At 37.8% G+C, this 13,302-nt stretch overlaps 1 protein-coding gene and 1 non-coding gene across 2 annotated transcripts; both read right to left on the reverse strand.

Annotated features, from left to right (window-relative positions):
• Nucleotides 1-655: 655 nt before the first annotated feature.
• Nucleotides 656-774, reverse strand: LOC132837717 (5S ribosomal RNA). Its single transcript, XR_009647576.1, has one exon. It is a non-coding gene; the product is annotated as a 5S ribosomal RNA (ribosomal RNA).
• A 5,061-nt stretch (nt 775-5,835) lies between these two features.
• LOC132863979 (tubulin alpha-1B chain-like) lies at nt 5,836-7,289 on the reverse strand. Its single transcript, XM_060897101.1, has 3 exons — nt 7,152-7,289; nt 6,919-7,067; nt 5,836-6,835 (listed from the first exon to the last, which is right to left on the reverse strand). Exons 1-3 carry the CDS (start codon nt 7,270-7,272, stop codon nt 5,855-5,857), a joined length of 1,251 nt encoding a protein of 416 aa, XP_060753084.1. The 5' UTR covers nt 7,273-7,289; the 3' UTR covers nt 5,836-5,854.
• Nucleotides 7,290-13,302: the final 6,013 nt, after the last annotated feature.

A 13,302-nucleotide genomic window follows, 5' to 3' on the forward strand; every position in this document is an offset into this window, starting at 1 on the left:
TATAATACTTCTTAAAGGATTCTTTCTTTTCTTTTTTTATCTTTTGGGGCATGTACATTTAATAAACTGACAAACAAGAGAGCTGAAACTTCACTGTGTAGAGGCAAATTCTAGTGTTTCAGCTCTCCTATTTGTACCCTTAGTGTGTGTGTCTGTGTGTGTGCATGTGTGTCTTCATGCACCCTCCATTTTCAGTTCTTATCGAGCACATTAACACAAACTCCCCTAATGTTCCCATCTTTCTAGCATGTACAAATTTAACGGCTGGAACAAGTGCCTCTTTTTTTATTTCATTTTTAATTTACTGCAAAAGCACATAACAATTATATAAAATCTCCACTACACCACCCTCTAGACTGCTTTAAGATGTTGTCAGGTAGTTTTAAAAAAAAAAGAGAACAAAAAAAAACAAAATTGACATGGAGGAGAGTTTCACTCAGAGTGAAATGGCCATAAGCAAGAGAAAAGTTGATAAGGAGCCCGTTTACAAATTTGTTTATTTGTATCTATCAAAACATTGATATGGAGCCCATTTATATATTGTTTTGTTTGTTTGTTTGTTTAAATTTATCAAAACATTAGCTACAGGGCATGAATATTAAGATGTTGTTGTTAGAGAATTCAAATAGTAAAGTAGATGAATGCCTATGTCAAAAGCTTACAGCACCTGGTATTCCCAGGCAGTCACCTATCCAAGTACTAACCATGCCCGACTCTGCGTAGCTTCCGAGATCAGACGAGATCGGGCGTTCTCAGAGTGGAATGACCGTAAGCGAGAGGAAAGTTGGAATGAAACCCATTAATAAATTGTTTGTTTTTTTCTTTTTTTTTGTTGTTTTCTATCAAAACATTAGCTACAGGGTATGAATATTAAGATGTTGTTGTTAGAGAATTTAAATAGTAAAGTAAATGAATGCCTATGTCAAAAACTTACAGCACCTGGTATTCCCAGGCAGTCGCCTATCCAAGTACTAACCAGGCCCAACTCTGCGTAGCGTCCAACAAAACAATTAATCAGCTTAATCAGTTAGACATGTAATTTTCTATTAAATAATAACAGTCTGTAATGGATTTCATAGAAATTTTGTGTAAAATAAGTAGTGTGTGTTGTCAAGATTGAGATCTAGTGTGAGATCTAATGACAAATAGTCTTAAACAAATAAAAATATCAAAAAAAACTGTTAAAATGTCCAGCAATGTTTACAGTGTTAAAGGTCTTATAAAATATCTACCATTCTTCTGCATGAAGTGTTTTCTGTAGTGTGGTTTGTACCATTTTTATAATAAATAAATCTTTATACACGGATGATAATATTCCATATTCCTGATAACTAGTACAATAAAGATTAAAGGTTTGGCTCAATTCTCATAGCAGTGTGTCTGTCTGTAATGAGTCTGTCTGTGTTTCTGCCCTGTTTCTGTCTGCTGTCTTTCCCTGTTGTTAATTGTTTGCTCCGCCCACTCATTGGTTACCACGGACATTAATTGAACTCCATCTCTCCTTCAGGTGTGTTGTCTTTGTCTCTGATTGTCTCTGCTTTGTCATTGGTTCCTGTCAGTTATATATACTCTGTTTGCTCACTTCCTTGTTGCTAGTTGTTGTCTATATGTTTGTGTTCCTGTTAGCTCTGTGTGTTGCCTAGTTTTGCCTGTCTGTCTGTTTCTTGACTTGGTTTATTAAAATGTTTCAACTGCATTTGGATCCTCACTCGCCTTTGTCCTGCACCGTGACACTGTCATTCCTGGTCCTATTAAATATACCAAGTCCATGAATCCTGAACTGATTACTCTGTGAAATCTAACCCTAGACTGGCTCTTAACTCTATACATCTGTGTACCTCATTTCATGTTCAACCTTTTTAACCACAAGGTTGCTGTGGATCTGGAGTCTATCCCAGGAATACTGGCCATGTGATAAGAATCCACTATGGATGAGATACCAATCAATCAGTATTGTCTGTCTGGCTACTAGGGATGTAACTGAACACTAATACATAATTTGGATTAAACAGACACATTGAAAGAGAGCATCACTACCAGAGATATTATGTTAAAACCTGAAGCAGAAAAAGAGTTGAAGCTTGAAGCTAGCCTTACAATCCACACCCGGATTACATGTACTAGATCCAACAAATCATTCACACACACAGAGGATGGAAACAAGGGGGTGTATGACATCAGTATTATAGCAAGATAATGAAGGGAAATTAAGACCATTAGACTAATTTTCAAATAAACTGGATCTAGTAGCAGCTGCCTATTTATTTAAGATCTGTAGGAACAGCTGAAAAAGCAATTAATCCTTCTCGTGGCATTGTAGAATACAGTGAATAGTTCCAGATGTAGTAACATCTACTCCTTTAACAGAAAACAGCACATATGTCAGCAAACAGCATGATGGTTGAGAGATGTCTTGAAAATGCCAAATGTCAAAATGGAATGCTGTACTGTAGTAAACCCTGCAGCCCCTTCTTTCACAGAAGTTGGATGGAGAACAGCACAATTGTGTAACAGTTGCAAATATTATATTTGTCAATATAATATATTATTAGGGTTGGGAACTGAGAACCGGTTTTTATTCAGAACCAGTTCTGTTTTTTAACAGGAACCGGAACCACGTGAAATGTTTGTTTCGGTTCTAAACGCGGTTCCAATGCGATGACGGGCAAAGCGATGGGAGCAGTCACTTTAAATAGCCATGTCTTACTAGAGATGAGCCGGATACTCGGCTGAAACGAGTATCCGGTACGGATAAAGCACTTCTGCCGAGTATGAGTATTATACGAGTAATACGAGTCAATATCTGTGCTCGGATTGAATGAAAATCATCATTGGGTAGCTGATTGTGTCAGCGTTCTGTGATAAGCTAGTCACAGCGCCCCTCCCCTACACACATACAGATGTATTGTGTTGCTGTGTCTCGCTCTGCTCACTCACAGTCACATACAGAACAGCTCTCTGTCTCTCCCTCAGTCACTCACGTTCGCGGGTCTTTTCCGTTAACGTTTAGGGTTTCTTCAGCTTTTCACTTCGGGTTGTAACGTTAATAATACGTACTTACTAACCAGTAGAGTTCTGGTAAACATGGGTTCGTTCAGACGTGGTGCTTGCTTGGTAGAATGTGATCGCATTGCGTCTCTGCCTGTCGGAGATTTTTTTCTTTTTTAAACCTTCAGCTGTCTCTAACCAGTAACCAGACACTGAGTGTCTGACACGTTTTTGCTGTATTTCATAAAAAACATAAAGATAGTAAGCTAGTGTTATAAATATTACAAATTAATTATTAAGCTGCACACACACACTCACACACATACACCTGTTGTGGAAATAAAAAAATAAAAAAGAACCAAAAAAATAAAAAAAATCACACTGATCATAAAAAAATTAAAAGTTAAAAAAGAAAGTTATGCTGTTCATTACATTTTACTTCATAATTGCACTGCATTGTTTTGTTTTCATTGTTGCAAAACTTGTTCTGTAATATAGTTAGTTTGCTATCATGATCAAAACCATTGATCTGAAGCTCAATCCTGATGCTGTCCTGTAAATATTTTTCTAATCAGCAATAAATATAACAATTTCTGATCAACCCATATCAATTGCATGCTTAAAATAACATACCGGTTAAAGCCCTGCCCATTTCAAGACACACCCCGCCTACTTCCGGGTTAGGCCCCACCCATTCCCGAGTACAGATACAGATACAGATAATTCATATGGTTAACAGATACAGATACAGATAATGCTGTACTCGCTAATTCCTATGTCTTACCTCATGAATATTAATTGTTTACACTGTTTACAGTCACGCAACCAAATTAACACAGAAATCAGTCACTCGTGCTGCTGTGCTGAGGTACGCTTTGTGTTAAACATGTCTAAAAAAAAGTCTAAAGTGTGCATTCATTTCCAAAGCTACAACAATGAAGCAAATCCACCCCCTCTGAGAGGGTTTTCTCCACAGCTGGAGATACAATAAGCCAGGAAAGGTCTCCTCTTCTCCCAGAGAAAGCAGACATGTTAATTTTTCTTCAGAAAAATTGCTAACTGTTTTGCTAAGTTGTAATTCTGGATGTTAAATTTGATGTTGGATTTATTTAAATTTAAATTGATATGAATTGAAATGCTCTGTTTAAAATATTTAAAGAGTGATTAATAAACACAAATGGACTTGTTTAAGTATTGTGCATTATTTTTCACATTTTTTTTATTATGGAATCAGAATCAGAACCGGGAATCGTAAGGCAGAACTGGAACCGGAATCAGAACCGGAAAATTTCTTTTGATACCCAACCCTATATATAATAATGTGCTTATTTCATGTCTATAGCACCCAACCTGTATAACCATGCCTATATATCCATTGCATATTTCTATGTGTATTATCCTGTTCATACTGTAATCATACTGTAAATACTGAACATCTCGCACTTGCTGCTTATTCCACTTCTGGTTAGATGCAAAACTGCATTTTGTTGACTTGTACATGTATAATGACAGTAATCAAATCTTGAATCTTATCTAATCTAAAATTAAATTGTCAGGTCCAAATTAAAGGAGATGCCATCACAGAATCCAGACCCTAAAACTAGATGGATCAGCCATCAGAAACCAGAAAACAGGCCATAGTACATAAGACATGCAGTAGTCACAGAATATGAAATAGTGAAAGTTGAATAACTAGCAGGACACCTCTCTGCACCAGCAGAGTTAATTGCTCTAACATAAACATGTAAATTAGCACAAGGCAAAAGTGTAACGATTTATACTGATAGCAGATATGATTTTGGCATGTTGTGGAAACACTAAGGGTTCCTTTTTAGGTAAATTAAAAGCACACACAATGGCCTGATTTCTGTTCTCCTGGATGAAGTCATATTAACAAAATCCAGCACTATTTGTAAATGTGCAGCACATACATAGAAAATGACTCCATTTGACAAGGAAATGCCAAAGCTGATGCAGCAGCAAAGGCAGCTGAACAAAAATCCTCTATGTATAGGAAACTGTGTGCATTTTGATGATATGTACTCCAACAGCTGACCTCAGGCATGTTGCACAGCAAAAGAAAGAGCAGCATGGAGAAAATCAGGATGTGTGGTAAGAAATGGGGGTTTGGTATAGCCCCAATGACAAACCATGCTTGCCAAATAAATTGTTTCTTTACTGTAATAAATTGATGCATGTAAGACCATGCACCAAAAGGAGGAATGTACAATATCTCTAAATATTGGTACACCAAGGGCTCCCAAAAATGTTGTGAAAGATGCCGTGTTATAACATTAAAAGGCTTTTAAGGACAATAAGAAAGACACACACTAGGACCATTGAAACAGAAAACAACAAACCAAAAACAAGAACTCAGCATAAAATTGTCATCCATATATAAACCTGTTGTCTTGTGCCTATCATTGAAACACAAGGAACAGGTGTGTTAACGGATTAAGGATAGGGCGGGGCAACACACGTGATACACAAAAGCAAAAACAAAAGCACACGGCACACAAAACCTGCCAGAATGTTCCCCCTAGTGTTCAGGCAGGGAACAGTCCAAGCCATTCCTGACAAATAGTGAACCTTATAACTCTTGCACATGCCCTACCAGTGTGCTATTTTCTGAAAACTTTCAGAACATGTGTTAAATATTTATTTGGCTACTAAAACTGTTTTGCGTTGGAAATTGAGGGTTTTTTCTATTAGAATTTTTTTCTTGCACAATGCAGTTAAAGACAAACAAGTGTGTAATCTTGAAAGGAGTTTTATTTTTATGTTTTTGCATACAGTGATTTATTTTTTTATTTTTTGTAAAAGATTCATTACATGTCACAGTAGACAATGACTTTCATCTAACATTTTAATACTCCTCTCCCTCTTCTTCTCCCTCACCTTCAATGGAGTCAACACCAACTTCTTCATAATCCTTCTCCAGGGCAGCTGTGTCCTCTCTGGCCTCAGAGAACTCGCCCTCCTCCATACCCTCACCCACATACCAGTGCACGAAGGCACGCTTGGCGTACATCAGATCAAACTTGTGATCGAGACGAGCCCAAGCCTCAGCAATGGCTGTGGTGTTGCTCAGCATACACACAGCCCTCTGCACCTTGGCCAGGTCTCCACCTGGAACCACAGTGGGGGGCTGGTAGTTGATGCCCACCTTGAACCCAGTGGGACACCAGTCCACAAACTGAATGCTGCGCTTTGTCTTGATGTTGCCGATAGCAGCATTCACATCTTTGGGCACCACATCGCCACGGTACAGCAGGCAGCAGGCCATGTACTTGCCGTGACGTGGGTCACATTTTACCATCTGATTGGCGGGCTCAAAGCAGGCGTTTGTGATTTCAGCCACAGAGAGCTGCTCGTGGTAAGCCTTCTCTGCAGAGATTACTGGAGCATAGGTGGCCAGTGGGAAATGAATACGGGGGTAGGGCACCAAGTTGGTCTGGAATTCAGTAAGATCGACATTGAGGGCACCATCGAAACGGAGAGAGGCAGTGATTGAGGACACAATCTGGCTAATAAGCCTATTGAGATTGGTGTAAGTAGGACGCTCAATATCTAGGTTCCTACGGCAAATGTCATAGATGGCTTCATTGTCTACCATAAAGGCACAGTCAGAGTGCTCTAGGGTGGTGTGTGTGGTCAGGATGGAGTTGTAGGGCTCCACCACAGCTGTAGACACCTGGGGAGCTGGGTAGATAGAGAACTCCAGCTTGGACTTCTTACCGTAGTCAACAGACAGGCGTTCCAACAGCAAAGAGGTGAAACCAGAACCGGTTCCACCACCAAAACTGTGGAAGACCAGGAAACCCTGGAGCCCTGTACACTGGTCAGCCTGGAGAGATGATTAAAAATGTTGATTGATTTTCCAAAAGAATATCGATAATTTTACAAAGTAATTGCCTAAAAGGTCCTCACCAGTTTGCGGCACCTGTCCAGTACCAGGTCAATCAGCTCCTTGCCAATGGTGTAATGACCACGAGCGTAGTTGTTAGCAGCGTCCTCCTTTCCTGTGATGAGCTGCTCAGGGTGAAACAGCTGGCGGTATATTCCAGTACGCACCTCATCTAAAGGAAAAAAACAATATCAATTATATTAACATCCAGAGCACTGGTAACTGAAAGTCATGTGCCATAAGATCTTAATCTTACCTATAACAGTAGGCTCCAGATCCACAAACACAGCCCTGGGGACGTGTTTTCCAGCTCCAGTCTCACTAAAGAAAGTGTTGAAGGAATCGTCTCCACCTCCAATGGTTTTGTCGCTGGGCATCTGTCCGTCCGGCTGGATGCCATGTTCAAGACAGTAGAGTTCCCAGCAGGCATTGCCAATCTGGACACCAGCCTGACCCACGTGGATAGAGATGCACTCACGCTGTGGAAACAAGAAGGACCAGATCCATGACATTTTTATTTTTGCTGTATGCAGAGCCGATCCTGACCTCCCTGGGGCCCTAAGCAAAATTCTGCTAAGGGGCCCTCCTACCTGACCCATGAGCCATGTAAACCATTTGCCACACATTCACACTTGCACTGGCAGCACTGCACAGCTAATTTAGCTAGTCAGATAGAGACTAGAGACAGAATCACATCAACTTAACTTTACTGTTATTTGCTCTTGCTGACATCAAATTTGAAGAGAACACTAGTTTACCCAATTGCTGTTCTCGCATTTCACTCTCATTTTGTTCCTTTTTTCTCTTTTCATGGCCAGATGGATAGCTCCACTTCATATTGTCATCTACACAGTAAACATTAACATGCGCTGTATAATGAGGCGGGGGGCGGGGCTTTGCGTAATTTGCGGGGCCCTACGCAACTTGCATAGTGAGCGTATAGGGCCGATCGGCTCTGGCTGTATGCCATATTTGTTGTGCTGTTGAACACATTTAACTTCCTGGCAGCTCGGATATGAAAATCAGATAACTTTCTATCTCCACATTGACCATATACTTTGTATATCAATCTATGTGTGTGTGCATGTTCATGTGTATATAGCTCAACTGGCCTTTCTCCAAAAAGAAAACTAGAGGCAGAGCACAACTACTAAATGTTAGTAACCTCACTAAGTGATTAACTGCTACAACAGAGCTTTTCTACATAACAGAATAAAAAATAAAAAAATAAATTAGCCATATATATATATATATATATATATATATATATATATATATATATATATGTGTATATATATATACATATATATATATATATATATATATATATATATATATATATATATATATATACATATTAAATTATGTGGGTTATGTGAAAATATAAGGCACATTTGGCGTAAAACAGATCAAACTTGTGATTGAGACAAGCCCAGGCCTCGGCAATAGCTCCTTGGCAGACAATTTATTTATTTGTAAATTTGTTTGTATATTTGTACTTAAATAAGTTTGTTTGTATATTTGTATTTTTTTTCTGACCTTATTTTTATTGTCAGCATGTTGTTGTTTTACAACAACAAATGTTTTACACTAAAATAAAATCCTTGTTTGCGCAAGCATCCTTGCCAATAAATCTCCTTCTGATTCTGATCCTAAATGTCCGTTATTATTTCATACAACAAAATGATTTTGTGTGAAACCTTAAAATAAATATATTATCAAACAGTGTAAAACATTTGGTAAACTCAGTACAAAGTTGACTGAAACATTATATTGCATACATTAAGGTTTAATAAAGTTCCACATAACAATTCTACAAACGTCATTCATAAAGTATGAATAATGTGATCGGTAGCTAACAATTCTTACGGTAGACAAATAATAAGACAGATAATACTTACCATTTTGAAGATGGTGGCTTTAATGTGTATCTAAATAAAAGCTTATTTAAAAAAGTTGAACTTGAACTTGAAATCTCACAGCTCAAGTGTAACGAGTCTGTACCGAGAGCACGGAATGGTCTTAAATTTGGGGGCAGAGTTATTTACACTTCTCGGCTCTGTCGTCATGGAGACGGGACATTTCCTCTTCCTGTGTTGACTCTCATTGGTGGAGAAACGGTAAGCCGCACTCCATTGGTGCGTTTTAACTTTTGAATAATTTCTTCCTCTGAAGACATTTTCAACCTGGGGACATTAGTGGAAGGTTTTTTAAACACTCTCTATTAAAGCTTTCAACTTACAATTTAGGGGAACAAAACGATGAAAGCAATAGTTACTAAACTTTTCAGCGATGGAAGGAACAAGTTGCAGGGCTGTCAAGTGTCACACATTGAGAGTGACAGTCACGTATTTCAGTCTTTTCTCATGCTCTCCCACCATACATTGTATTTCTCATGCAGAAAAACTTTTTGACTATTTATCATATATTTAATATGCCGCAGCACCCAAAATGTATCAGTCTGCACCGCTGTCTCTATGGAACCGGGCAGGAATCAAGCGCGTCTCCCCTGGAGTTCTTAGTCGAGCCTGACAGTTATAAGCCAATCAAAAAAAGAGGCTACACAATAGCCAATCAGAAAATAGCACTACCTGGGTAAGATTTAATGCAACAACCAATGAAAAAAAAAACATTTGAACAAAACCTCAACAGCTACGGGACATTGTCCTCAATCATGACCCTAAAAATGGCTGGACTTGAGCCGAACTGTTTTAAATGGGAGCAACATTACAAATAATAAAGGGGTCCAAAAAGGCAACAAACACTTACAATAAACAACACCAGTCATAATCTCTCTCTCTCTCACACACACACACACACAAACACACACACAAATTAATAAATGGAAACTAAACAAATACTTTGTATTTGGTTAAATTGCGGTCAGTGATCATTACTCCCCCATTATTGATTTTTCTTTTTTTTTAAGGTGGTGGTGGTGGGGTGTTGGAGATGTCACGCTTGCCTGTCTTCAAAACTTGAGAGCCCTAAAGTTGACTGGAACATTTAACAAAATGAAACACAATAGCTCGAAACAGTGATCAAGAAGTAAGTATAAAAAGAAGTAAAAAAAAAATAATAATTATAATAATACAAGGAAAGAAACACAAACACACAAAAAGGTTAACTGCACAGAAATTACAGACACACACACACACACACAAACACACACACACACATATTTTGTCACATATACATTACAGCACGTTGAAATTATTTTTTCACATATCCCAACTCTGGAGCTTGGGGTCAGAGTGCAGTGTTAGCCATTATACAGACAAAAAAAGTCATAATATTTCATGCATACTGTAGATACAAACACAAACTTAATTGATTAGAAAGCTGAGATCCTACAGAATACAACGGTATGAGGATCATCACTCTGTGAACAATATTCACAGAACTAGAAGGAAAAAACTCAAAACATTCGAGCAGCCACGACACTATATTTGCTCCTACCTATGGCGTTTCAGGATTATAAATCATATTTCAAGAGAAAAATCCAGTTTGTCTCTGTTACTTTCTCTGTCTGTGAGAGTCTTACAAAACCAAGAAGTCCATTGGCCATCATTCATGAATCATTCCTGACACACTACCTTTTATGGTTGAAAGGACAACAAAAGCTTCTTGACTTGACTTGATTACATTAGGTGATAAAATGTATTATGCTAATTCATGTTGTTTTAAAGAAAGCATTCTTCTGTTTAATTACATTTTCTTGGCTACTAGCTGCATTTCCCCTTTCTGTTTCTGTTCTTTTACTATCCAAATTGCTACAAACCCTATTTACAGATCAGTTTGTGACACTTTCTAAAAATCCAATAAAAACTAAAATCTGTAATGTGTTACTTTACTTGAACCTTTATTTAACAGACAAAACAAAGAAAAGATTTTCATTGTTTTCACTGACAAGCATAATTCTTTTTGTTAAATATAAACAAATCTAAAAATTAATTTGATTCATGTTCAGAACTATTATATATTCCTTAGTTTTAGCACTACAGTCTAGATTGAGGGTATCAGCTCCATGTTACACTAAAAAATCCAACTTGCAAATAGTTAACTCAGTTTAAAATTCTAAGTTAGGTGTAGCGGCCCCTTAGTCCCAAAGAATTAGGCAGAGAGTTTTTTACTCATCCTTGAATGTTTATTTTTGAAGCAATAAACCTTTTCTTTGCATAGGTCTGCATAAACAGGTTCCATGCATCCTTTCTTGCCAACGGTGTATTAAACATTATGCTTCACACTTCAATGCACCGTAAAACTATACAGAAAGACAAATAACAAAAAATAAATAACATAAGCACATTAACATTCATTCATTTTCTACCGCTTATCCGAACTTCTCGGGTCACGGGGAGCCTGTGCCTATCTCAGGCATCATTGGGCATCAAGGCAGGATACACCCTGGACGGAGTGCCAACCCATCACAGGGCACACACACTCTCTCATTCACTCACACCCTCACACACTACGGACAATTTTCCAGAGATGCCAATCAACCTACCATGCATGTCTTTGGACCGGGGGATGCATGCATGTCTTTGGACCGGAGTACCCGGAGGAAACCCCCGAGGCACGGGGAGAACATGCAAACTCCACACACACAAGGCGGAGGCGGGAATCGAACCCCCAACCCTGGAGGTGTGAGGCAAACGTGCTAATCACTAAGCCACCGTGCCCCCCGCATATAAACATAAACATCATAAACAAATACATAATCACAATGTAAATCTGTTTAGAACATACCACGGTAATGTTTAGAACTACGTGCAACACAACATACCTCGTTACGCACTCCTAAGGGGAAACTAAATTATTTAATATGGAAACTTATCTATTGTTCTCTCTGCATTTTGAGCATCTTCTAACGTGAACATTGTGCTAAAAATCATCGAACTCTGAAGTCATTTTCCCCAACATTGCTATAATGCCCTCTAGTGATGGCTTAAAGAGAGGGAACGGGGCAGTCATTATATTAGGTGAAGACATTTTTGAGCACAGTGTTGAGTTTAATAAAAAAAAAAAAAAACGAATTAAGTGCATGTTTATCATTTTCATTTTCAATATGATATGATTTTTTTATCATATCATATTATTTTCATTTCAAAAATAGGAATAAAGTCAAGGAAATGACTTTTTAAATATTTTTCTTTCTTCATTCGATCGTGTCAATTCCTGTCACTGCACATGCACAGCCTGTCTTTGTGGCATTATGCAAGGGGTTTCCCTCATTAACTGCAATGTGAAAGGGGCTGGATATTAGGGGTGGGCAATACTGTAAATTTTGTAATGATCATATACCAAGTAATTACAAGACCAGTATCGCTGATAACGATACTATTACTGGAAGTTTTCTACTTTTAAAAGTAGGGTGTATCATGGTTTATGAGGTGAACTGCATCATTAATATGACAAATCTGAATACATTTTTTAACAACCAAAACATTTTATGACTTTTACATTCAAAACACCTATAAATTAGTTGTGTATGTTAAAACCCAGGACAGATTTTAAAGATAAATTTTCTTTTTTATTTTAATGGAGTTTGCACATGAAATTAGCAGACAAATATTGCTGAAGAACAGATGATTTAAAACTTCTTTCAGTTTTTGTTCAGTGTTTTGTTCAGACACAATATTATAACAAAATTAAATGTATCCCTCTGTTACCCTTCTCTGACTTTTTTATAAACATGTACAATATTGTTTCTGAAAAATAAAGAAAAGAATGTATTCAGAACTACTGACATAGAGGTTTTTGTTCAGAAAAAAGTAACCAAAAAAATTTCCTTTTATTGCATTTCTTCTCTCCTGCCGTCAAGAAAAAACTTTCTGTGGGTACAGATGATGTAGTGATTCCCATTGTGAAAATAACTGCTAAAAATCTAACTAATTACACTATGAATTAACATTAACCAAACTAATGACTTCAGTCACCTCTATAGCTACGTGGATGTTCTTTGCCTCTCTGAAGCTGAAAGGATTCTGTCAGTGACTTGATTCAGTGCTGATGGGGTTCTGTCTGAAGAATTTTCCTGCTCTCTGTCTTCCTTTTACATCTCAGAGTTCACTTTATCATGCTTTTTTAATGTGTTTATATAAGTTATTAGTGTTGCCACAGTAGTGAACAGACTTGCTACACACATCGCAGTTTGTAATGTTTTCATTTACAGCAGTAAAATAATTCCATACAACGTTCCTCTATCTTTCAGCCATGGTTTCGGTCATTCAGTGTCTGACGCTACAGCTTGCAGACAGAAGTGTGTGCTTTTAAACCATTTGGATGGAAAAGGTTCATTACTCTAAGCCGTGATTAACACTGCGTGCTAGTGCCTCCTGTTGGTCAAATATGTTTATAGCAGAATAAACTGTATATCAAAGAATATCTGCATTGTGAAAATACTG

This window comes from Tachysurus vachellii, chromosome 21, assembly GCF_030014155.1.
Source record: "Tachysurus vachellii isolate PV-2020 chromosome 21, HZAU_Pvac_v1, whole genome shotgun sequence".
Taxonomy (NCBI): domain Eukaryota; kingdom Metazoa; phylum Chordata; class Actinopteri; order Siluriformes; family Bagridae; genus Tachysurus; species Tachysurus vachellii.

Excerpts from the sequence above, each read along its gene's own strand:
- LOC132863979 (XM_060897101.1), bottom strand. The coding sequence starts at position 7,272 with ATGCCCAGCGACAAAACCATTGGAGGTGGAGACGATTCCTTCAACACT. Across the intron at positions 7,068-7,151 it reads TCTGGAGCCTACTGTTATAG|ATGAGGTGCGTACTGGAATA; the intron begins GTAAGATTAAGA and ends TTTTTCCTTTAG. Across the intron at positions 6,836-6,918 it reads TGGACAGGTGCCGCAAACTG|GCTGACCAGTGTACAGGGCT; the intron begins GTGAGGACCTTT and ends TCATCTCTCCAG.